The sequence below is a fragment of the Phyllostomus hastatus genome, unplaced genomic scaffold (genome assembly GCF_019186645.2).
Source record: "Phyllostomus hastatus isolate PE091 unplaced genomic scaffold, TTU_PhHast_1.1 phas_scaffold_216, whole genome shotgun sequence".
Classification (NCBI taxonomy): domain Eukaryota; kingdom Metazoa; phylum Chordata; class Mammalia; order Chiroptera; family Phyllostomidae; genus Phyllostomus; species Phyllostomus hastatus.
In genome coordinates, this window is record NW_025334018.1 from 4,084,489 (window position 1) to 4,107,297 (window position 22,809).

Consider the following 22,809-nt stretch of genomic DNA (forward strand, 5'->3'; position numbering starts at 1 on the left):
CCCCTCCTGGGGCCCTGGCCCACAACCCAGGCATGTGCCCCGACTGGGAATCAAACTGGCAACCCTTTGGTTCGACAGGCCTGCACTCAGTCCACTGAGCTACACCAGCCAGGGCTAAACTAATCTTTTCTAGAGGTAATTTCATCCTGGATTAAGGGGAGGCCCACCCCAAAATATCCTTCATCATTTTCCTTGAAATGACCCAGAAACCCCAAACATAATTACACTTCAAGCATATTTTTAGGAATTATTTATTTCAAACATTTACAATTTTCACTTTAAATGCAAAATAGCTGATAAAAAGAAAAAAAAAACATTGAAAAGCATATCATACTGACCCTTTGCCCCATATACAGACGTCAGCCTCTGGTGTTTGCTTTTAGATAATTAGGTAAAAAAATAAAAACAAGCTTAAAACTATTATTTCTCTCCAAAATACAAAGTTGAGGTATTTATTTAACAGACATGTGGTCTCCGTCCGAACACGGTCTCCCCATCAGCGAGCGGCCCGGCTGCCCATGGCTCCAGCCCCTTCGCTCCAGAGCAGGTCTCCGCCTGAGTGTGCCCATAAACCAACCATGTCCCTTCATGTATCATTAAGGCCGCAAAATAACACAGAATGCCAACCATAATTGAAAAAAAATAAAAATTAGCAAATACAAAATCATTAAGGTTGCCATAGAAACACACTGGTGCTAGCACCAGACCACACAGAGGAGACAATACCAGAAGGACCTAACTCGGGGGACGCTCAGCAGCGGCCGGCACAGCGGCTGGGCCAGCTGGCCTTCCAGCTGACCCCCAGGGTCCACGTGGGGAAGCTGGCTTCTGCGCTCCTGCTCCAAAGGCCCAACAGTTGCCTCTGCATCTCCAAATTAAGATAAATCTCCCAGCAGCTCCACCTGGAGCTAGATGCCAGACTCCTCTCCAGCTGACTCGACCATAGAGGAGGCAACGGAGTTCAGCACCAAAGCAGCAGGGCAAGACCCTCCTGGACATCGTGCAGGAAACCCTCGAACCACGGTCACTTGCAGCCTGCTGCCCTGGGCTCTGCTCCCCACCAGGGCGCTGCCACCCCAGACCTGCCCAGCAGCAGAGCCACACCTCCCCCTCTCCCCAGGAGCATAGGGGAACAAAAACGAAGTGAGCCCAGAGCCTGACAGAAAACCACAGGGCCTAGGGCTCCATCAAAACAAAGGGCTCTCCGAGTTACTCATGGCTTTGTAGATGCAGCCAATGCTACCCCCTTGGCATTTGAAAAAAATGTTTTATTAATGCTACAAGAATTAAGGACCACTTTAGTTTAGACTTTGAACCAGCATATTTTAAACTTTCCCAACCCAGCAGGATAAACTGTCACATTTAATTATAAATCATCACCATCCCAACATTTCACATCCGGCCGTGGGGCAGATCACTACAGGTATCAGGTGAGGAACATCATTGTTGAGCATCAAAGGCACGTGAGCTGCCGAACCCAGGGAAGAATGACCCGTGGGCTGAAGCCCCAGGTCACTGACCAGAGATACTGGTCACTGACCAGGGCAGAGAAAGCCTGGGTGCACACCTGTGGACACTGAGAAAAGCCCACCACCCGGAGAAGAGAAATACTTTTCCTTCATTCACACCAGCTTATAAAAATGTAAAGGGGGGAAAAAACCCTCTCCAATACAGGAAAAAAAAAAGTGGTTCCATTACAATAATAATGAAAGCAAAAACAATCTGGAGATCAAAGCTGCCTACCTCTCAGTAATTATGAGTTATCTGATTTCACATCTTCCACTAGTACCTCTCTGCCTGGTTTTGGTAACATCACTTGTGGGTAAAACTTTATAAAGAGTTCAAGAACCGTGGGCACAGAATCACCCTTTATCATGCAGATTTTCACTGTGTTAATATTTCCCTTTAACAGCATTTTTGCTGTTCTCAAAGAAACTTTGTAGAAAAAAACCCCACCTGCCAGGAGTCTGTAGCTTAAGAAAGCTGCCTGAAGCAGCAGCAGGCCTGAAACCCACAGACAGAGCCAGCGCCGAAAGTCACCACCTGCCCAACATAGTAACAGTCTGAACCCGCCAACAGTAAATAAAGCGCAGTCATTTTCATCCTTTGCCACCTGTCTGGTACCGATGGTTGTTTTTCTAAAGACTGGACTACTAGAAGAGTCTGTGCTCTGGTAAATTTTTGGTCTGTGGTTACACAACTGATTTGAATCATAAGCTTCATGCTGGGGCACCCCATGATACGTGAAGGCACTTGTCTGGGTAACCACTCTCAGCGATGAATTTTCAAAGCCCAGACAGAAAAGGGAGCTGAAGTGGTTAGTCTCAGAGACACAGGAGACATTTAGCTGGAGCTTCAATGCTAACTGAACTGAATCACATTCAAGGAACTAAATAAAAAGAGGAAGGCACCGAAGGGTTTTTCAACGAACCTCCCTCCCACTGATAACAAGGGCTGTCGGGGGCGGGGGTTTTCAGCTGACCCTGCTTGGTAGCTGTGGGCGGCGGGCTTCCCAGCATGGCCACCAGGAGATGGACACCGTGCCCTTCACAACCGCAGAGAGGAGTAGTAACAGCTGCTTTCCCCCAAATTAGAGAACAAGCAGGCAATTTTTTTTCACTTTTTAAAACAAAAAACACAATCCAGAATGGAACCAGTCTATTCTCTAAGACAGGAAGATCACTTTTTCTCCTCCCCCTTTTCACCTAACTCGGTTGCATGCTGAAGTCACTGGGCTTCTCCCCAAGTCACTTGTATACCGACCCTCAGCTAGGAGGGGACCTTCCACCCTCTCAAGAATAGTCAGCAGTTCTTTAAAAACAAATTAAAATACATTCCTGTCGGGTTCTTCTGTCTTTTCAGATAAGTATGTCCTTCCCTGTCACTCAGGCTCAGGTGAAAACAAAATAAACAGGGCTGGAGTCAAACCTTTGGATCTCACTAATGGCAGGAGCCCCCACCCCCACCCCAACGCCAGTTCTCCCTTAGGGAGAGCGAGGGACAGGGCCGTAGAGAATGCTGGTTTTCAGAGGCTGCGTCCCCTTCGGCCTCTGTCCCCGAGTCCCTGCTTCCTCTCTGCTTCTCTCCTCTCCTCCTGAAGTCCTGGGAGGAGACTGAGAGGGAAACTGAGTCAGTGCAGTTGCTTCTGGATTCAGCAGGTGCCTAGGGCTAAGATTCACATTTAGCAAAATGCTAATGAGGAGCTAATTACAATTCCACTTCAAACCATCTGGTCCTGAGATACTATTCACCTCCCCCCTCAGCTGTTTTTCCAGTGTGGGGAGGAAAGGCAGTCGAAAGCTTCTGCAGCCCGGGCAGCCCAGGCGGTTGAAGAGGAGCCGTCCTCAGGCCTAGAGAAACTGCGATGAGAAGGCACTTCGGTTTCCAGAGTCTGACCTGGAAGATGAAACTGTGCGGTGGGCCAGGGAGGAGGCAACTGGAGGTCTTCGGGTGGACATCTCCCATCTCCTGAGGGCACAGCTTGGGGAGCTTCGTCGCAGGTGCAGGCGGCCCGCAGTTTGTCCGCACGAAGCCGGGTCTGAGGCCTCAGCAGCCGCCCTGCTCTGCCCACCTCAATGTCCAGTGGACTCTCGACACCCTCTCTGCATAGGCCCCAAGTCCACCCTAACCCCTTTAGGCAGGGCTTTGGGGAAGGGTGGTCCAGAAACTCAACCACCTCTTCCTTCTGAACAGGCCCAGCAAACCTATTTTCATCCAGTGTTGAACCGTCTGCGAGGCCCGTCTGTCACAGTGAAGCCAGAGGCCCCCCACACCAGAGCTGAGCTGGGATGACAGTGACGAGCCAGCATGTGCTTTGTCATCAGCGCAGTTCAGCAGGTGTGACACCCCAGCCTGCCAGGTGCCACCCCGCCAGCTACTGGGGGAAGAAATAGTCTCTGTTGCTGATGTCATACTGGCTCTGCGGGCCCTGGGCATCGGGTCGGCTGTGCCTCGAGGTGCTGTCGGACCCAAGGCTGCTGGGGGACACTGGTGGGGAGATGAGGGGCGCCAGCACGGGTGTGGGCTTGGGCCTCTCGGGGACCAGCTGTCCCAGAGAATAAGGTGGGTGCATGCTCGTCTTGCCTTCTTTCAGAGCCTGTAGCTTCCACGTCTTCTTGAACCTTCACACAGACACACAAAGACAAACCACACAGATGGTCAGCCCCCCTGTGCTGCACCTGCATGAAAAACACCAACAGCTGGCCACCTGGGGGCCCGGCAGTCCCAGGTTTCAGCTCAAAAGAGCGATGACTATTTATTCCATCACCTGCTCTTTCATCACCAGGCATTACACAGTACTCCAAGGAGCTGGGGTTCCGAAAACACCCCAAGAGAATAGGTATGAGTTGTTTAAAAATTTACAGTTAGAGAAACTGAGGCACTCGTGGCCATGAGTGTCCCTTTATAGCAGCAGGAACTTAATTTGTCCTGTTCCAGAGGTTGTCCATAGGCACACATCAGCCCCAAATCCACTTACTTAAAAGAGACAAAGAACATATTCTTTAGTGGGAAAGGGAAAAGGGCCTCTCGGTGAAAGGAAGGCTGACAGGAGGCACATCATTTGCAGCCGCCATTTCCCAGCAGGAAAGGGGCTGCACTGCCTGCTCCCTGAACAGCCCCTGCTCCGCAAGGCTCCCGCACCCGGGGCCACTCCCACCTCAATGGGGGTTCTCCTGGCTCAGCCCTGGGCACCACACAGGCTCAAGTGACTCATCTGACAGGAAAGTCAATGTTAAACAGGAAGGAGATAGACATCTCTCTGATCACAGCTTCTCTCACCCTGCTCCCTCCTGGGCCCAAAGCTGTGAAAAGTCACCTGACAGCCCAAAGAAAGACGAGAGGGTGATAGCGATCTTTAAAGGTACAGTCAGGCCTCCTTCCCAAGCGGCCCTTTGACTGTGCGACTGTGCGACTGGCAACTCCTTTCCTCCCTCCTGCCTCCCACTGTGTCACTGACTGACTTACTGCCGACCAGCCCCCCACAGCCAGAGCGAGGTGGTCTCAAGTCCACCAAGGTCGGCTACTCCAGGAAGGGCTGGGAAGCAGGAGGGGAAACCAAAGACGAAAACAAGGCCCGGGGATTTTCTTGGGTTTCTTTTTATATTGACAGACTATTCCTGTGTTTGTTTTGATAAATAATTGATAGTTGGCACCAAACCTGCCAGTGGCTCTTAGCCTGTTATCCAGTAGAATAAACTGCCTATAGAATGTTCCCGAGGGCTTCACCAGGCAGGCACCAGACAGGAGGGGAGCACAGCAGGGTCCCACGGGAGCTATGCTGGGTCCTTGGATGGAACTCTCTGCCCCCATGAGAAGGAGGACAGAGGCATTACACGCTGGATTCCAAAATATTTGAACTCTCTGGCCCAGGAATTCCGCTTCTGGGCATATGCCGCGAGAAATAACCCAGCTGTGGAAAAAGCTTTATGCACAAAGATGTTCAATATAATGCTTTATATAAAAGCAAGACAACCCCCCAAATGCCCGATCATAGGGGGCTGGTTAAGTGAACCTGGGTGCATCTGCCTGATGGAGGAGTCTGCGGCTACAGACAGTGAGGCTCGAAAAGGCTGTGTGATGTGAAATATGCTTATGTTGTAACTAATGCTGAATTTAAAAGGCAGGAATCAGAGTTTTAGGTTCAGAATAATTAATCATAGCTACATAAAAGCAAACAAGAAACTATGCAGAGGAAAAAGACTCCGGAAACTCATTAAGTGTGAGGCACTCTTGCTCTGGGTGCCGACTGCACGGCCGTGCTCGCCCACGAAGCCTCACAGAGCTGCGCACTCGTGAGGCGGTGCGCACTCGTGAGGCAGTGCGCGCTCTTCCGTGTGCTCGTTAGACGCCCTCCGCACGTATGCGTTTAAAAAACTAACAGTGCCTCTCTTTGCATAATCTATGATTTTTTCCTTGTCAATACTTAGCAAATGGCCAGTATTTAGCAAATATATATCACAATTTTTTAAATCTCTATTGATGTTATTTAAACAACATGGAAAGCAGTCTCCGCCCTCAGTTTTTTCAAAGCAACTGAGAAAAATGAGCTCTCCTTCTCTTGAAATATTTTGAGGAGTGAATGAAACATTTCTGAGCTCAAAGGGACTTTCGGACCAGCCAGCCTGAGCATGTCCACACCGGCAGGGCCCTGCCCTGCCCTGCTCTGCGCTGGCTGCTGGCTGGGGTCTGGGAGGAGCTTGGGGGCTCCAGAGGGCCCGGGGCAGATAGAAGGAAAGACAGACAAGCTGTCACCTTGGCCTCCACCTTTTACCTAGTTTACATATTTGGGCTTCAGAATGTTTGTTTAAAGAAAGAGGTTCTACAGCTGAAAGTTTGAAAAATAAAAACATTCATAACTCTCACTCTTTGTAAAAAATAAAATAGAGAAACCAAGACCTAGGGAGAGGAAAGGGGCCCCACCCCCAAGGCCATCTGAGAGTCCCTGCCCCACCATGAAGGCAGGAGAGTCTGCCAGTTTTGAAATGTTGGAATGAGACTGTATTCAGTACAAAATTCTCTAAATCAAAGGTAAAGGACATAGGAAGTCCTCACCTAGGTGACAGCCCATTCTGGACAGATGCACAGAAAAAGAATTCTCTGCTCTGGGAACCCCACTTCCCCAGAGCAGCACAGCCGGAACCGAACAGGCAGGAGTGGCAGGGCCTGGGGGAAGGGCGGGCAGGACCGGTCCCCGTAAGTCACAACATCCGCTCAAGAAGGTGGCCCACCTTTTTGAATGGCACGCTTAAACTTTAAAAAATTATCACTGATATTAGTGAAAAATGTTTAGGAAAATACTTTGCTTGAAATACCAAATAAACGCATTAAGAAGAAAAATACATGGACTGTAAGGATGTACCTCCACCTGCCGCTCAGTCCACCTGTCATAGTGTGGCCACTGCGGTCAGGCCATTTCAGCAATCCTGGACTCCGATGGGGCCTCTGGGTTTATACCTTTTCCTGGACATGAAGGACTTGGGGAATAAAGGGAATTTTCATCATTTGAAATAACTGGCCTCTTTTCAAATAAATTTGCCTTATATGGGAGAAAATGGAAACTCACCAGGCTAGGAAATAAATTGCTGATGTGTTCCCAGCACAGGGCACGGAGCCTCTAGGGACTCTGGTTGTGTAGCAACCAGCCAGTGCTCACGCACCATCAGCACATGAGCAAATTAGGTCTGTGATGAGCTCTGTGACCAGCTGCAACCCAATGCTTCTCTGTTAGTGATTAACAACCCAACAGCATGGCATTGCTTGTAAATGGTGCCACTGGCCAATGGTGGGCTGATAGGACCACCTGGATCCACCTATTAGCTGACAACAGGCAAGAGTGGTTGGCTGGGACTCTCAGGACGTGGGTTCTAGTCCTGGCTTTGCTAATAACAAACTGTGTGTTAGGCAAGTCATCTTGCCTCTTGGGGCTATTACCTCATTTATAAAATTAAAGAATTCAACTAAATGACCTCTGATGCCTTATCCATAGAGCATGAGCTTTGTGTTTGGATCTTGGCCTTGCCATTCGTAGCTGTGACCACTCTACCTCTTTCAGCTTTAGTCTCTTCCTCTGTCAAGTGGAAATCGTTATATTTACTCTACGTGGTCTGTGGTGGGCTATGAGAAAGGCCTGCTGAAGCCCTAATGATGTAGAAGTAGGAGTAGGACACAGAAGCAAGTGCCTGAGGCGAGAGCAAGGACCCCCTTAGGAGGCAGCAGAGGAGCCCTGAATGCTGCCCCGAAGGTGTCACTCGCAGTGAGTTCCGGCCTCTCCAGGGAGCTGACTCTGCTGGTGAGAAACTTTATCTTCCACACGCCCCTTGGACAGTTTGCTTGCCACTTGGTTGGAAAATCAAAGTGAAAACGACCCTGGACACATTGAGTTGTCACTGGCTCATCTTTCAGCCCAGACCACCTTGTGGTCAGGCTATTTCAGGGCCACTGTGAGGACCCAGTGAGTTAACCTGTGGAAACATCTCGGCCACAGTCTTACTTCCTCCCCAAACACCTGCAAACACCACCTCCCACAATCACCAGCCAGAGTCTCTTGAAAGTTACACATGAGGCAAGAGAAAGAAAGAACAGAAGTTTCTCTTCCATCGCATTATCATTGTCAAGGCCAGGGCACAGCCTGACTTCTTGTAGGGCTTTAGTACCTGCAAAAGTGCAAGTTCTGCAGTAAAATCATGAACACTGGAAGTTTTCTCTACTGCCCATTCATTGGGAACACTGTTAGCTGGTTTTTCTGCAAGCCTGGGCGTCAGTGGCAAAACCAGTGGCCAATGGAGAGACAGAGTGGAACGAAATGGGCCCCAGCTCAGCCTGCATGTTTCCTGACCATGGCGGGAGGAGACAGGGAATGTTCCCAAGGAGGTCTGACCAAGCACCTGAGATTCACCTGTGTGCATATTGGTGCTTCTCACATGGTACCTTAATCACCTTAGTGTGTGGCTCTTTGAGGAGAAGAAAGGCCACATTTATCTTATAGTCCCAGAGCCTAAGGCTTTTCTTCAGTGTCTAACACTCCCCTTCTGGTTTGCACAGCCAGGTTTTCCCGGTGCTCCTCCCCCTTAGCCCCTCCCTTAGCGCCTCCTCCTCTACACAGCTGTTCGACATTGCAACCCCGGAATTCCACCGGGTGCTGTCACCGGCCCTGTTCCCATCCTCTGCCATCTGCACGCAGCACTGATCAGACTGTCCACCAAACGTGTCTGCTTGGGGTTTTCACAGGCACCTCAAACTCAGTGGCCCCAAACGAGAATCATTATTTTTCACTCAGTTGTTCTTCCTCCAGCGTTTCCAGTTTTAGTGAGTGACCCCACCATCTGCCCAACTGCTGCAGCCAGAAACTTGAGGGTCAGATTTGACTCCTCCCCCTCCTTCCTTCTCTTCATCTAATGTCATCAAATCTTGTCAGTCCTACCTCTGAAGTATAGCGTGGCTCTCAAACTCATGGCCACCACCCCGCACAGGCAAAGCTGGCTAGATAAGAGATACAGAAACACCCTGGGCTATGCCCCAGGACCCTTCTCACCTCAGGATGATGCCAATGCAAAGGAGCGTCCCAAAGGCCAGGCTTCCTCCAGCCACCAGGAATGTGTACAGTGGTACTGGAGAATCTCGCACTAGAGGGGGAAAAAAAAAAGAAGAGGAGCAGAAAGAAGAGAAGAAAATAAACCACTCAGCTGGTGCTATCAAGTCTCAAAGGAGCCCTGGCTGGCGTGGCTCAGTGGATTGAGCACCAGCCTGCGAACCAAAGGGTCCTTGGTTGATTCCCAGTCAGGGCACATGCCTGGGTTTCAGGCCAGGTCCCCAGTAGGGGGGTGCAAGAGAGGCAACCACACACTGATGTTTCTCTCCCTCTCTTTCTTCCTTCCTCCCTTCCCCTCACTAAACAAAAATAAATAAAATATTTTTTAAAAAGTCTCAAAGGAACCTCACCCCCAGAGGAGGAAACAGCTCTGCTAACCGGGAGGCCACGTGCCAGTTTTCTGGCCAAAGCAGACTCCCAGCAGACTCTGACAGACCCCAGGATTCTGCCACTTGGCAAAATATACAGCTCAAGCTCACAGCTGCAGAGACCTGTGGCCAGCCACAGACTCCCACTCACTTTCAGAGTGGCTTTTCTAGTGGCATTCAGCCTGTCCCCACGAGGCACAGAGGGGCAAGAAGTAGAAAGCTTTGGCGACCTCACTGATGGCAGTTCCATTGAGGACGATGTCAGGGAGGCTCAGGTGCTTTAAATCAACTATTTGGGTCCAGTGTTCTCCTCCATAGGGCGTCATCGCTTGCCTGCCTTCCCACTTGGTACTCAAGCCCCAGCCTTAAGATCTTCATCTGCTCTTCCACATGCCCTGTCCTCTCCCCTCCCAGGGTTCTCTGCACACCTCTCACCCAGAACGCTCCTCCCACCTTCACTACCCCTCTTCTGTCCCGTCCCTACTTGGCCTTTTGGTCTCAGATGAGATGAGGTCACTTCCTTTGAGCTGTGACCCCATTTCAGCCTGGGTAAGCGCCTCCCTGTTACTTCTCCAGCTCCAGCTCCAGTCTGAGCCCCCTGAAAGCAGGGACCACACGGGGCCTTTCACTGTCACTCCTGCAGCAGACCATGCACGGAAGAGCAAGGAGGGCAAAGCGAGTGAGAAGGAGAATGGAGGGGGCGAGGTCTAAAGATAGGAGGCCTGACCCCGTAGAGACTATGGCCTTTGATAGATAGGACTTTGGCTTTTACTCTCCCAAGCCAGGAGAGCTTGGGTTTGTGTTTTAAAAGCTGCTCTGGCTGCTGGTTGGAGGAGAATGTTGCAGTGGACCAGTGGACAGCTCCTAAGGTCCTGCAGGGTGAAGGACGGCACCGCCTGGACCAGGTGTGAGCAGTGGAGATAGTGAGAGATGGCGAGCCTCTAGACATGTCTCAAGGTTCAACCGACAGAACCTGCTGGGGAACTGGACCTGAGATACGGGGTAAAAAGACCCTGACCTCCAGGGGCTGAGCAACCCAAAGAACATGGTGCCAGTTACTGAGATGAGAAGGATGGAGAAGAACAGATTTGGGTTGGAGAGGCAGCGAGGCATCCAGCGTTTCAGACATAAGTTTGAGGCTTCTAGCAGGCATCCAAGCAGACATGCCAGCTAGGCCGTGGATACATGAGCCTGGGTCTTGGTGGAAAGGTCAGGGGTGGAAGTATAAATCTGGGAGTTATCAGCTGTTTTTAAAAACAAGGGGCTGGATGAGATCACCAGTGAGAGTGGGTGGAGGGTCCCTCCTTCACCGTCACCCTTGAACTTCTGCCTTACCCTCCTGCTGGCCCCCCACACCATTCAAGGTGCATTTCAAGTGGCACCTCCTCCTTGAATTTTCTGTGATTCTCCCAACTGGACATGCCCTCTCAAGTCTTTAAATTTCATTAACTTTATCTGTGCCTCCCTTTGGCCTGGAACCCACTCTGCTCTGTTGCAGTTCATTTTGTCAGAGACTGGCAGAGCAGAGATGGGTTCAGCTCCCTCCGAGTGCCCAGCCGGGCCCAGTTTAGCCCGCGGGTATTTGGCAGGCCTGCCCTAGGTGCACTGCCTGAGGTAGGGCCGTGCCACAGACCGTCCCTGCGGCCAGCATCAGGGGCAGGCCTCCTCAGGAAGCCCAGTAGCCACTGACAGAGCTGCCTGAATACTGAATCCGAGGGGCCTGGACTCCAGGAGTCCCAAACAAATAGTAAAACAAACACAGTACCTGTGGTCTTTTTTTATGCAAATGTTGTAAGTCTGCATGGTCTTGCAGGTACAGGGAATCAGAAACGCTGGAACCAGGGGCTCTCAGAACAAAGACTGTCCTCCCCACGTGCCCCATTTCAGACCCCAGTCACTTTTTCTGTGGCACATTCACTTGCATTCTGGTCAGTTGTGAAACAGTTTGCTGACCTGTCTCATTATGCTTGTGGTCCTCTCATAATATCTTAGCTACGATATCAAAATTGGGCACATATGGTAATAAAAGAATATTTCTGCCATTCATGCTTTTCATTAAGCAGATCGGCATCTCCCGACATCTCCAAATGAGGAAGGGCTTTCTGCAGAGACGAGCCTTTCGGGCCCCTCAGGTCATGGGAATACACAACTATCCAGTGCTTACCTGGGAAGCTTGTAGCATTTGTGGAATAATAGGAAGTATTTTCATCATCTTTACCAACAGTAAATGCCTAAAAAAGACATTAGTCAGGTAAGCCCGTATCTGCAGATTCCACCATCATTCAGGACTCAGTGCTGGCACCACCCGCTCCCCGCTCCCTGGCCGGCCTGAGCCATTCCTTTCTCTGCTCACGAACCTCTTCAGTTTTGACTTGTCACTTTTAACGTTTGCACTGTTATTTGCATTATTTGTACCTACACCTTGCCTACTCAAGGTGGAGAATTCTTCCCATCTGCCTCTCCACCAAGAGCGTAAGTTCTCTTACAGGCCTGGCACCAGGCTGCAGGTGCCACCGCTTACTGGGAAAATCACAGGCTAGAAGCCTGGGTCCACCACTTGCTAGCTATGTGACCTTGGACAGATTTCTTAACCTATGTGGGTGTCAGTTTCCACCCTGCAGGCACCTGGAATCTCAGTTAATGTAAGGATTGAATGATCGCAAATGCAAACTCAGAGCCCAGTGCCGTGGAAGGTTCTCAGTTGGCGTCAGTGCCCCTATACCCTCCCCTACGCCCTGTGCCCTCCCCTATGCCCTGCGTTGGGAGCTCTCTGGCCCCAAGGGCCTGGAATACACCCCGGCGTTGCTCTGCTGGCCCTGGATGCCTCCTCTGTGCTGCCCAGTTCCAGGCATGCTGGGCCTCCCAGCTTAGCGTTTGGGAATTGAGAACCACAGAGGAGGTGCAGTTGAGTGGGAAATTGGATTACTTGAGGATTTGTTAAGCAGCTTCAGAGGTAATCCTCTTTCCAGATCATTATGACACCAGGAGTCCACAGGGAAGGGCTCAGAGCAACTGCATCTGAGGCGCAAGCTAAGTCTCTAGTGTAGTAAGCGGCAGAGCTGGGTGGGATTTGAACCAAAGGCTGCCTGGTGTCGGCCATAATGCTAACCGATAGGTACTGCTGCCCTGACCCTTTTACAAGAACGTTAGTTAGCTTACCTCCGTGGAGGGAGACACCTCCACCTTGGTCTCAGTTAAAGAACTCATGGGCTCTGTGGATAGAAGAAATAATCATGATTAGTAATGCATGGACCCCGAGGTCCTGTCTGATGGGCTGCAGAAGCAGAATAAAGTTCATCATAATGCTATTTAAAAGAGCATAATAATGTTGGAAATAACCAAATATCCAACCATAAGGGACTAACTACATAAATTATGATATAGCCATACATTGCAATAGCTTTTAAAAATACTTTTGAAAGATTCAATGTCTCCTCGAAGCGACGCGCGCGCCCTCTGCTTTGCGGGGAGAGACTTGGCCCCCCAACTTCCCTGCAGGGCAGACAGTGATAGAAAGGGCAATCACTGCGATGATGATGCGACGCAGACTTTATTCCTGACTTCCGGCAAGATGGAGGAATAGGTAGACGCACCGTACCTCCTGGCACAACCAAGATTAGAACAACAATAATTTGCATACAGAATATCACTCAGAACTGATAGAGGATTTATCTGAATGGAAGTTGGACAGCCAAGAAATTGAAGTAGACCCGTACATCCAGACCGGTAGGAGACGACGAGCCGGGCGGGCGCAGGGCTGGCGTGGGTCGGCGGCGCATGGAGGTCGGGGAAAATTTGGCGTGAAATCAGCGCGACAGCCATCGGGGCACAAGAACGCAGCGGTGATCCCTGAGTGCGCAAGCTGCGGCTGGCGGACCCAGTGAGGCAGCGATTGTGGACCAGGGCAGAGCTCGCAGCCCAGGATCCCAAAGAAGGATCTGAGCCCAGGAGAACGGAACTACCACCATTGTCCCCTCCCATCCCCGCTCCTGCTCCCGCCCCCCCCCCCCCACATATAACGTCACAATCTAGCGACCGGGTGCCCAGCTCCAGTGAACACCTAAGGCTCCGCCCCCCTACCATAACAAGAGCGACCAGACAGGAAGGAGAGACAGGGAAAGACTTAAGACATGTTTCCAACAGAACAGATCAGTCCCCCCAGGACTCATCCTTTTGAGCGACCAAGAAATAGCCAATCTATCAGATGCACAGTTCAAAACACTGGTGATCAGAAAGCTCACGGAATTGGTTGATTTTGGGCGCAATTTAGATGAAAGGATGCAGGTTACCATAAAAGAGATGCAGGAAGATACGCGGAGGAGAGCCAATAGTGAAAGGAAGGAATCTGAGTCTCAAAACAATACAGTGGACCAGAAGGAAGATAGAATCAACCAAGCAGGAAAGCATGATGAAATAAGAATTCAAAAAATCGAGGAAAAGCTTAAGAGCATCCAGGACACCTTTAAATGTTCCAACATCCGAATTATAGGGGTACCAGAATGGGGAGGGGAAAAGCAACAAATTGAGCACGTATTTGAACAAATAATAAAGGAGAACTTCCCCAATCTGGCAAAGGGAACAGTCTTCCAAGAAATCCAAGAAGCTCAGAGATACCCAAAGAAGTTGAACCCAAGAAGAAACACACCAAGGCACATCATAATTACATTAGCCAAGGTAAAAACGAAAGAGAGAATCCTAGAAGCAGCAAGAGATAAGGGGACAGTAACCTACAAAGGAGTTCCCATCAGACTGTCAGCTGATTTCTCCAAAGAGACCTTACAGGCAAGAAGGGGCTAGAAAGAAATATTCCAAGTCATGAAAGACAAGGACCTACATCCCAGATTGCTCTATCCAGCAAAGCTCTCACTTAGAATGGAAGGGAAGATAAGGTGCTTTTCAGATAAGGTCAAATTAAAGGAGTTCATCATCACCAAGCCCTTATTTTATGAAATGCTAAAGGGACTTATCTAAGAAAAGAAGATAAAGAAAAGACATGTATAGTAAAAGGACAGCAAACTCACAATGATTAACAACCACACCTAAAGCAAAACCAAAAGAAACTAAGTAAACAACTAGAACAGGAACAGAATCACAGAAATGGAGGGCACATGGAGGGCTAGCAGCAGGGGGGTGGGAGGAGGAGAGAGGGGGAAAAGGTACAGAGAATAAGTAGCATAGATTGTAGGTTGAAAATAGATAGGGGGAGGGCAAGAATAGTATGGGAAATGTAGAAGCTAAAGAACTCATAAGTATGACACATGGACATGAACTAAAGGGGGGGAATGTGGGTGGGAGAGGGGGTACAGGGTGGAGGGGAGAGAAGGGGGAAATGGGACAACTGTAATAGCATAATCAATAAAATACATCTTTAAAAAAATACTTTTGAAAAATGTTGAAAACATGCTATGTTATTTGAAAAATGCAAGGCAAGAAAACTCCAGCCCTGGCTGAGTGGCCCAGCTAGTTGGAGCCTTGTCCCGTCCACGAAGGGAGGACGGTTACAGGTTCAGTCTCCGGTCAGGGCGCACATGGGCGGCAAGGATCGATGTTTCTCTCACATCTCTCTCTCTCTCTCTCTCTCTTCCTCCCTCTCTAAAATTCTAAAATTAATAAAAACATATAAAATCATAACCTTGGCTTTGGATTAGGGACATCCATAGAGGTGGACGCATAATTTGAAAAGAAACTTACTTCCATCGCTGTTTCCTGTCTGGCACATCGTGCGCCACGGGCACATTCACACGCAGGGGGAACAACATTGGAAGGACACACAGCACCAGACGTGAGCACTGCTGACGGTTTAATCAGGGTGACTGACAGCAGCTGACACTGCTGCGTGACAGACGGGCAAGTTGTCAAGAGAGTAAATCCTAGCAATTCTCATCACAAGGGGAGATTTTTTTCCCTATTTCCCTTTCTCCTTCCTTTTCTTTTTATTGTATATGTATGGGATGTGGGATGTTAGCTAAACCTACTGTAATCATTTCACAATATGTTAAATCAAGTGTCATGCTGTATGCCTTAAACTTATACAGTAATGGATGTCAAGTATTTCTCAATAAAACTGGAAAGAATTAAATAAAATTAAAAATAAAATAAAAACAAACATTGACATTTCCTTCTATGCCACTTTTTGCAATGAAAAGTACTTAACGCAACAAGTTCTCATCTGCCTGGGTGGATTTAGGACACGTGGCTCGAGAAGGGAGGGGGCCGGCGCCCTCCCAGGCCCTTCCCCCACCCCCCCACCCCCGGCCCCCGGGAACAGGGTTTCTGCAGAAGCCCCCAAGGGAGCAGGGCCAACAATCAAAGCGAGAGTGACGCCCGAGGCCGGGCTCAGCAGCAAACACAGGCCCAGGGTACTAGGGGCTAAACTGTGACTGGCAATGGAGAGAATGCTCTGGATTTTAAAGTGTTTTCTTTTCAGTTTATCACTGCACCATGAAGACGTTAAAAATACCACAGAATCTGTTTACACGAAGATGCCGAGCCTCCCTGAGCTTGGAGGGAAATAACTAGCAAGGGGGCGGAGGAGGAGGTGACCCTGCTCCCGACCCGGAGAGGCTTCCAGCCACAGTGTGCCATCCCCCGGAGAGAACGCCACACATCGCACGTGAGTCGGCAGCACTTGGCAGGGGGATGGGGGAGGGCGAAAGAGTATGTTCATTCTCTCTTCCCATCTTGCAAAGAGGAAACAGAGGCCCAGAGAGGGACAGCAATGTATCTAAGGTCACACAGCCCGTGAGCCCGAAACCAACCTAGAATACATGGAGGGGTCCTATTCTCAGCCCTTTGTGCTCCTCGCAGCCGAGTCCAGCAGAGGTGACTCGCAGCAGGAAGGGACGGAAGGGTGAACAGAGGGCACGGGGGTGTGAGGGTGAGAGCTTGGACCGGGAGGTATGGCTGAGCACTGATGGTTGTTCAGCCCAATGAATCCTAAACCCAGCCACACTCAGCATCATCTGTGGCCTTTTAGGGCTCACCCTTGACCTATGGCCTCAGAAAAGGGTCCCCAGACCCAGAGATGTTCCAGGAAGACAGGGAGACCCATGCAGTTCTGCCGTCAGCTCTGAACCCCGTGTGACAGGCAGTCCCGAGAAGGGTGTTTTACCTTCGGTGGCTCAGTTTCCCAGGGGTTAGGCAGGGATTTTACTTTGGTGTCATCTCAGATAACTCAGGAAATTCCCCGAATGAATAGAAGCTTTTTAATGCAGAATAAAATTAAGTCTCATATAACAAGACCTTAAAAAACGTCTCCCCAGATGACTATGGGGGCCCCTAATTCAGACCACTTTGTCCCCTGAGGTGGAAAGTGGGTCAACTTTTGCACCTTTAATAATAATAATCATTTCCACTTTCTAGATGAAGAAGCTGGGGCTCAACGGAAGTAAGATGAATAATGAAATAGCGTCCTAATAAAACATTACTAATATTTCCAGCACCAGCATGGGGAGGCTCCCTGCCCACCAGTTCCCGGTCGCTCGCCTGCCTGTGTTATCATCCCGTCCCACCCTCACAGCACCAGACGGGGCAGGGCCGCCCCGTTTCACGACGGCACCGTGCCTCACACGGCCATGGCCACGGGAAGTCGTAAGGGCAAGGAGCACATTCCCTTTCTGTGCAGGTGACAGTACTTTCTACTTCTCCTCGGGCCTCACTTGGGTTAGCGTGCCGGTGAGCGAGGGGAAGGCACCCGCAGGCACTGCCCCATGTGAGCACCCTGAGTGCCCAGGGGCGACCGGCAGTGGCGGTGACGTTGGCAGTGGTAACGAAACAACAGCCGCTATCGTTGTTGCCTCGCATCCACTGCGCACTTACTCTGCACCGGGCCCCCTTTTCACCACGTCACCCACATCAGCTCACGGTACTCAGAGGCAGGTTCCGTTGTTATTCCCACTTTACAGACGAGGAAACTGATGCGCGGGGAGGTTAGAGAGCTTGCCTAGACATTTTGTGAGAAAAAAGTGGGAAGCTTTCTGGCCCCAAGAATGAATTTTTTTCCTTTATTTGAGATAGCATCTCTAGATTGAACATTTCTCAAATTCAAAGGCTGTGTTCTACTCATCTTTGTAAACTCAGTCCTATACACATCTTACCTGGCATCTTGCTGAAAATTTCAGTTATGGGAAACCCCTTGGAAAAGAAGACCCTTGGAAAAGTAACAGTGGTTGCCACTGTGTGGTTTCCCTGCACTAATAATTCTAAAACTAGAAGATGTGTTTTTATATTCATAACAAACCAAATGAATGATCATACTGTAAATGAGATTAATGGAAGACCATATGTGAGTCATCATTTGTTTGTTTTTTAACACAAGATTCTAAAACAAGAAACTTATTTCCATCAATTTGAGAACTGGTGTGGGTTTGCTTGCCTGGGCTTTGGAATACAGAGATCCGATGTAAAGAGGTTTCCTCATACCAGATGTGAAACCTTGGTCAAGACGCTTAACCTCTTTCTTAGACTTCATTTCCTCATTTCTAAGCAAGGGGATGCCTCCCTCCTGCACAGATCACCCGAGGTCACACACCAAAAGGACCTCGCACTGGCCTGGTGCACAGTGATGTTTGTTCAAAAACCGACCCGGTCCTGGCCCGTGTGGCTTAGTTGGCTGTATCATCCCACGGACCGAAAGGGCACGGGTTGGACTCCTGGTCGGGGCTTGTGCCCCGGCTGCAGGTGCGGCCATCGCCTCTGGGGGCACATGCGAGGAGGCAGCCAATCGATGTTTCTCTTTCTCTATCTATCATCTCTGTCTCTATCTCTCCCTACCTTCCTCTCTCTCTAAAAGCAAGGAAAAAAATATTCTCAGATGAGAAAAAAAATAAAAATTAAAAACCGACCCAAGTCTCAAAATTAAGAACAGAGAACACAGTAACTTCTGGGGCATAAAGTATGGCGTGGTGACCAGTTGATAACACTGCGTCATACATTTCAGAGTTGTTGGGAGTCGACTGTGGAAGTTCTCATCACAAGAAAAAGAATCGGGACCACTTGCAATCATTTCACAGTATGCGCATAAATCAGATCGCCATGTGGTGCACCCTTGACTACTGCAGCGTTAGGGGTCGGTTACATTCTAGTACAATTAGGTGGAAAAAGAACAGAGAACATAAAACATTTTTTTCTAAAAAATGTTTAAGTGGTATGTCATGAGAAGTTAAGATATGGGCTGCTGGGCAGGGCTCCGGGTTGGCGCAGAGAGGACATACAGGGACGCGCTGAGAAAGAAAACCCAGCGAGGCCAGAGGGTGGCAGAGAGATGGGGGAGGAGCCACGCCAGACCTCACAGAGGGAGCAGGGTGGGGGAGAGACAGGGGCACACACACGCCTTCCACTCTGCACACACCCCCTCCCTCCCTCCACCTCACACCTTCCTTCACAGCCTGTAAACCACCAACCAGAAAGTCAATCATTACTCCACCATTCGAGAAAAAAAATCAAAACGCCAAAAACCTCACTGAGAAGCTGACAGTCTCCTGAGGAGATGTAATTCACCTCCCCCCGTTGGGTCCCAACAGCCTTGGGCGTGGTCTGCAGACAAGCCTACTGGTCTGAGGCCACGGAGAAACACCCAGACAGGCCCACTGGGTGCCTGCAAGACAGGCCCACTGGGTGCCTGCACGGGGAAGGTCGCACCAGTGTCCTCTATGCCAAGCTCATGCCCTTGTTTCATCCTCTCTTTCATGAAATAGTGATGATGGTAATTACACTAGCAACACCTATGTTTTACTTAATTGTTTAATTTTATATACTTAGCAAAATTAAAAGTAGGTGACCTTATTGGGTCCCCAAAATTCTTTTTGAAATGGTGTAGACCTGTGAGATCCCTTGGCCCAGGAACCTCTGACTTAAGTGGACGGGTTGGGCAGGCAGCGGGGATGAGAGCGGAGGTGATGGGGCTGGGCGGGCGGAAGAGGGAGTTGACCAGACGAATGCACGGCACGAGGATGGAAGGACATGCACGTGGCTGGGCCATGTTCAGTCCAGCTGGTGGGAACAAGGTAAGTGAAGGAGGGCTGGGCATGAGGGAGAGCCGGGCAGGCAGCCCAGGAAGGCCCTCTGCACAGGCTCGGGAGTTCGGACGTCACAGGGACAGTAACGGGGAGCCGCGGCTGTGTGGGCGGTGACCTGGAAAGGCGCCCGCAGCAGTGGTGTGGAGGGTGCACGGTGCTCACACTCGAGTCAGCAGGTCAGTGAGGAGGGGCTCTTGTAAAATGAACACCCCCAGAATGGGATGGCCAGAAGGTTGTAAATGACAATACATGTGTACAGCTGCAGGGATCTAGGCCTGGGAGACCCACCTGCCTGGAGAGTACCCCCAGCCCTGGATGGTCTCAGGGCACCCCAAAGGCCTTGCAAATGCAAACCTCTAGCACCTCCTCCAACCCAACCAGTGATTCCCAAAAATGGGCCTCCTCTGCTCTCTACGTACAGAAGGTATGAAACGAAGCAAAAGGAATTTGTGAGGAGCAAGAAATAACCCTCTTTGTCCATTGGGCTTCCCCCAGGCACCCTGCCCCCAGCTCACTTTGCAAGCTGTGTCCTCAGGCTCGCTCAGTGATGCCAGCTGTCCCTGCAGAGAGCTGCTGACCAGCCGCCCTGTCAGCAACCTCTTCTTCCTGCCCCAGCGACAGTCTCGATGAGTCACTGCCACAGGTGCGGTCAGCAGTGACCTGGCCTACCTGTCCGGAGCATGGACCCCAAGATGTGTGACTCAGGGCCCTGCCCTCAAACAGCTTGCTGGGACCATAACCCACGTGCAGCCAGGCCCCAGCCTCAAGGGGGCAGCACCTGCTGAAGGCCAGGTTCATCAGCCCCCTCCCCAGCCCTCCACCTGGCATTGTCCACCCTACCTTCGTGCACGCCTTCCAAAGTCTGTCTCCACCTGCCCCGCTGGGCTCTCCCATCCACACGAGTGCTCCAGCCTCAGCACAGTGCTGTCCCCTTATTCACGGTCCCTGTCTTTGCACCTGCTCTCCCCTCTGCCTACACATCCTCCAAGACACACTCAAATGTCACCTCCTCCAAGAAGCTTTCCTGCTCTCTCTAAACCGCCCAAGCACCGTCTGCTCCCCAGCCTCACCACAGTCTATGACAGTGGGATGCTCCCTCTGCCCCTGGCGTATTCTGTAATCACTGCGGAATCCTTCTCAGAACACCCACCCCACACCCCCTCCAGATTCCTGCTCAGTGGATCCGGAGTCACGGCGTCCAGGGCAGCGACCCTGGGACGCCCACAGCCCCACTCTCTGCACCCCAAGGACCACCGACGCTGCACTCTAATGGCTGATCCCCTACGTTTGCAGTATGGGTCAACGTTTCTAAAATATGCTTTTCCAGTGGACCCATGAAAACTCTCTGAAGGGGATAACAAGGTCATATTATCTCCGCTTTACGGATGAGAAGACCGAGGCTCTGAGAGGTCAATAACTATACCAAGGCCATACACCCTGCTTTCCAGGTCCAGTGCACTTCCCATGCCCTAGGTGTCACCACCCCCACACCCTGGCTGAGAGGCAGGGGCTGTGGGCCTGGGCTTTGAGGGCTGGAGGTGCTTGGGGTCGGGAGGCCCACTGACGCTGTGCCTGGTGCACTGACGTCTCCCAAACGGCCAAATCACTCCAGTCAGTAAAACACACATAACCTCCGTTCTACACCCCCTCTCACTTTCTACCAGTGACCCCCAGTTTCCAGCCTAAATCCCTCTTGCATCAGAATCATCCACGTCCCTCTTGCTCGGACCTCAGGGGAGAAGGGAACAGCTCATTTCTGTCTTGGATAGATTCACCCCTGGGGTTTTGAAAACCCCGCCAAGAGCATACAAGCACAGGGTGGGTGCCTCAGACTCCATCTGCTCATGAGGGAAGAAGCCCAGTGCTGTCTGAGCTCACGCGGTCCTCTGGCAAGTCACCCCCGGCTGAAGCTGGAGACTGTCCCTGCTCTAGCATCTCCCACTAGCGGGGAAGGCGTCGACAGTTTAAAAGAAACACCCACAGATGGGACCAGGTGCGGGGAAAGGTGAATAGAGAGGTGAGGAACCACAAACCACCCCATACAACAGCCGTGGTGCCGAAGCCCAAGCAGATGCAGATCCGCTGGCAAGTCCAGAAGAATCCAGAGAGAGCAGACTAGCCGACTGGTCGGGGCTACCCCAGGGAGCAAGCCCCAGTGAGGCCAGAGTCGTTCACACAAGAAAGCTCTTTCTACTTAAACAGACATTTCTCCAAGGAATATAAACAAATGGCCAATAAGCTCATGAAAAATGCTCAACATCACTAATCATGATGCAAATGCAAACCCAAACTACAATACCACTTCATAACCACTAGAGTGATTATTGTAAGAGGGGAAAAAAAAAAAACCAGAATACGACAAGCCTTGACAAGGATGTGAAGGGACTGGAGCCCTGGGCACCACTGACAGAAATGTAAGATGGTACAGGCACTTGGGAACCAGTGTGGTGTTTCCTTAAAAAATTAAAAACGGATTACCACATGATATAGCAATTCCATCTGCAGGTTTACACCCAAAAGAATCAAAAGAAGGGACCCAAACAGATATCTGTACACTCACGTTCACAGCAGCATTACTCACAACAGCAAAAAGGTGGAAGCAACCCAGATGTGCAGCCACAGAGGAAAAAATAAACAAAACGGGATGGATGGTGGATGGATGGATGGATGGGTGGATAGATAGATAGACAGATAGATAGATAGATAGATAGATACAACGGGATGCCATTCAGCCTTAAAAATGAAGGAACTGATACCTACCGCCTGGCTGGACCAATGGGAGCAGGCAGAGGGTGGGACCACATTGCCCAGGTAACAGAACAGTCTGCCCTGGGGGCAGATCCCCCACCCCTGGGCAAAATGGCAGCAGGAGGAAGCACTGCACTGGGCATGTGCAAGGCTAGCAAGCTACTTGGATAGGGGAAAGCTCTCCTGCCTCCTTCCTGTACCTGATTGGGAGTGAGACCAAGGGAAGGCAGGCCCATGCATGTGTGCACCACAGAGGCCCAAATGGCAGCAGGGGGAGGTGCTGGATGGAAGAAGCCTGTCAGTCTAGCCTGGGAAAAGGAAGGGATTGGTCAGGAGTTGGACCCTCAGGGAGCACTGGGAAGTTTGGAGAGTTCATTGGGCATTCTAAGAAAGCATCTGTTGGTCCTTCCCAAACCCAAAACTAATATGAATCAAAGGGAAGGATGGAACACTCTCTTGCCCACCTGGCAAACAATAGCCAGTGCATTCGTGAGACCCCTGGCCCTGGAGGTCACAGGACCAGATGGTGGCCCTGGCCCCACATATGGGTTCCAGGAGGGAGCCTAAAACTGAACAGGAGTCAGGAACA

General features: G+C 50.6%; 1 protein-coding gene across 1 annotated transcript in view; it reads right to left on the minus strand.

Annotated features, from left to right (window-relative positions):
* Positions 1-235: 235 nt before the first annotated feature.
* IL6R (interleukin 6 receptor) overlaps positions 236-22,809 on the minus strand; it is a 49,236-nt gene continuing 26,662 nt past the window's right edge. Inside the window, exons 7-10 of the mRNA XM_045816587.1 lie at positions 12,616-12,668; positions 11,621-11,687; positions 9,032-9,122; positions 236-4,121 (exon numbers count right to left, since the gene is read on the minus strand). Of these exons, the coding sequence (XP_045672543.1) occupies positions 3,875-4,121; positions 9,032-9,122; positions 11,621-11,687; positions 12,616-12,668 (458 nt within the window). The 3' untranslated portion in view covers positions 236-3,874. The remainder of the gene's footprint in view (positions 4,122-9,031; positions 9,123-11,620; positions 11,688-12,615; positions 12,669-22,809) is intronic.